Source organism: Trachymyrmex cornetzi, unplaced genomic scaffold, assembly GCF_001594075.2.
Source record: "Trachymyrmex cornetzi isolate Tcor2-1 unplaced genomic scaffold, Tcor1.1 scaffold3151, whole genome shotgun sequence".
Lineage (NCBI taxonomy): Eukaryota > Metazoa > Arthropoda > Insecta > Hymenoptera > Formicidae > Trachymyrmex > Trachymyrmex cornetzi.
This window is the reverse complement of record NW_017297850.1, coordinates 2,959-5,901: the sequence shown is the minus strand read 5'-3', so window position 1 is coordinate 5,901 and position 2,943 is coordinate 2,959. Positions and strand designations below refer to the sequence as shown.

Genomic DNA, 2,943 nt, shown 5'->3' with positions numbered 1-2,943 from the left:
CAAGCAAACTGACGGGACCGTGGAGGCTGTGCGACAATTTATAGTAAAAATGTATGTGACAGATAACAGTAAGAAAAAACGGGACGGTGTAAAAGTCAAAAAATTTTTTTTTACTCTTAAAAAAAAATTTTTTTGACTCTTACACCGTCCCGTTTTTTCTTACTGTTAACTTTTTATGAAAAGAGTCCTATATTTCTTGTTACTATTGAGTTTGTACGTGGACTGAAAATATGCGTAATACGATTTTTTCCATTTTTACATTCATAAGAGCAAAATTTGGTGCACTTGCAGTTAACAACTTAAAACTATGGGTTAAACTTCGAATCATTAGACATCATCTGCACATTAGATTTATTAAACTATGTATCAATAAGAAAATCGCTCCGCAACATCTGTACCACATTGGTGATTTAAATATTGTTCTGCACAATAGAGAGTCTTACAGAAGATTGTCACGTTGGAAAGAGGCTAGCATAAGGAGAATTTCACATGTAGAACTTAATGATGCGCATAGAGATACTCAGCATCTTCGATCGAAGTTGTTTCACGTGGTGAGCAGTATGTCCCAATGTCTTCCCATAAGGATTTGTGATGATTTTTTAAATACCCAAGAGAAAAAACTTAATGCTTGGTACGTCAGGAAAAAAAAGAGATTGGATTCTAAACTCACTTGGTTGTTACACAAAAAAGAAAGATTGTTATTGGCAAACATAGCACCAATTCGTTATCAGTGTTGTGACCTTCATGAATCCGATAATGGCCCACATCCTAACGGTCTTAAAATGTGCAATAATAATGATTGTTCCTTTATTGATCCTCGACCTGAGACACATGAATGTCACACCATTATCATTCCAACTGAACTGTTTATGCATCCTCATACATCTTCCCTAACGAATATTAGAGAAAAATGGTTCGTGAATTTATCGTCCATAGAGATTCCTTATGACATCCAATGCTTTTTACAGTTGGGAGAGGGTTTTGCACTGCCTTATAACAAAAAAAGTAACATCGTGCTTGAATGTATTAAAAGCGTGGAGAATAGCACTTTAAGAATGCCTATCAATCGTAAAGTCATGGTTACTAATAACACGATTCCTATTCTGAATGGCATAATTTCTAATCCAATTTTCAGGTCTCCTTCTGACCTAAAATTAAAACAGATGGAGTCATATACCAGCGAGTTCATCTCCACACATCCTAATATTATTTTCACACACGCTGATAAGGGAAACGTAACAGTTGCCAGGGACAAGGATTCATACATTGATAATATGAATATATTATTTAGTGATAGAGATACTTATACACCCGTTAAGAAAAATCCGGTTAGAAGTCTCACCACATCCTTACGTACGCTGCTCACCAGGTGGAAAAAGAAGGAATACATTGATGACTTAGTCTATAGAAAATTATATTGTAGCGACGGAGTATTGCCCAGAGCCTATGGTGTGCCAAAGATACACAAACCACATTGTCTTTTGAGAATTATTGTATCGTCTGTCGGCAGCCCCCTGCATGCGTTGGCGACTTTTTTGTATAGAATATTATTTGAATCAATCCCTCAGACTGGGAGTAATATAAAAAATAGTTTTCAATTGATCGAAAAATTAAAAGACTTACCGATTCATGATAATTATAGTCTAGTCTCTTTTGATGTGGTTTCGTTATTTACTAATGTTCCGTTGAATATTGCACTTGATTGCATCAATGATTTTTGGCATTCTGTGTCACTCCATTGTTCTATGCCTAAGAACGAGTTTTTGATTGCTATGCAGTTGGTTTTTGAGTCAACCTTTTTTGTGTTTGATAACAAAATTTATAAGCAATGTTTTGGCACACCCATGGGCTCTCCTTTGTCTCCCATCATTGCTGATTTAGTGATGAGAAGATTGGAGGGATGGGCGTTGTCGAAAATTAATACTGACCCACTGTTTTACTATAGATATGTCGACGACGTTTGCATGGCAGTGGTTCCGTCTGACATTGACGCATTATTTAAAAAGTTCAACGAATTCCACCCTCGTCTGAAGTTCACTGTAGAAAGGGGTGATGATAGGATTAATTTCTTAGATGTCACAATTTTCATACATAATAACAACTTTGTTTTTGATTGGTACCGTAAACCTACTTTTTCGGGTAGATTTCTGAATTTTCTCTCGAATCATCCACTTTCACAGAAGAGAGGCACGGTGTTTTCGCTTGTTGACAGAGCATTTTTATTGTCTGACTACAAATTCCATTCCAAAAATTTAATTTTTATTATTAATACGTTATTAGATAATGATTATCCGATAACTTTTATTTTTGAGACTGTAAATCAACGAATAAAACATTTATTAAAATCCAAACACGTCACACAACTGACGTCTACTGATATCTCTAATAACAAAGAAACAGTATCTTGGTTGACGGTACCTTTCATTCCCTTTCATACGGAAAAATTTAAAAGATTCAATTGTAATGACATCAGAGTATCTTATCGCAGTCCGAACAAAATGGGCAAGTACATTAAAGTACAGAAAGATGCTTTAAAGAAGAATTGTAAAAGCAATGTAGTGTACAAGATATCTTGCAATGATTGCGACGCGTCGTACGTTGGACAGACTGGTAGGCAGTTAAAAACTCGAATCTCGGAGCATCGAAACCATATCAGACACAAATCAGCGACACGGTCGGTAGTCACGGAGCATAGACTATTCAACAATCACGATTTTCGATGGGATGATGTGAAGATATTGGATGAAGAACCTATCTACAGGAAGAGATTGATTTCTGAAATGGTCAACATTAAGAAACAAACAAATAGTTTGAATTTGCAAACCGATACAGAAGGTCTACATAAAGCGTACTTGCCTATCATAAACAAAATGTGACACTGATACGTGTTTTCGATGTCAGACGTGTGTTGGATTTGACTGTGTGTAGACGTGTTCACAGAAT

The 2,943-nt window shown here is 35.8% G+C and overlaps 1 protein-coding gene across 1 annotated transcript; it reads left to right on the top strand.

Moving 5' to 3' along the window:
• Window positions 1–560: 560 nt before the first annotated feature.
• On the top strand, window positions 561–2,876 carry LOC108762670 (uncharacterized). Its single transcript, XM_018509774.1, has one exon. It carries the CDS (start codon window positions 561–563, stop codon window positions 2,874–2,876), a length of 2,316 nt encoding a protein of 771 aa, XP_018365276.1.
• The last annotated feature ends 67 nt before the right edge of the window (window positions 2,877–2,943 follow it).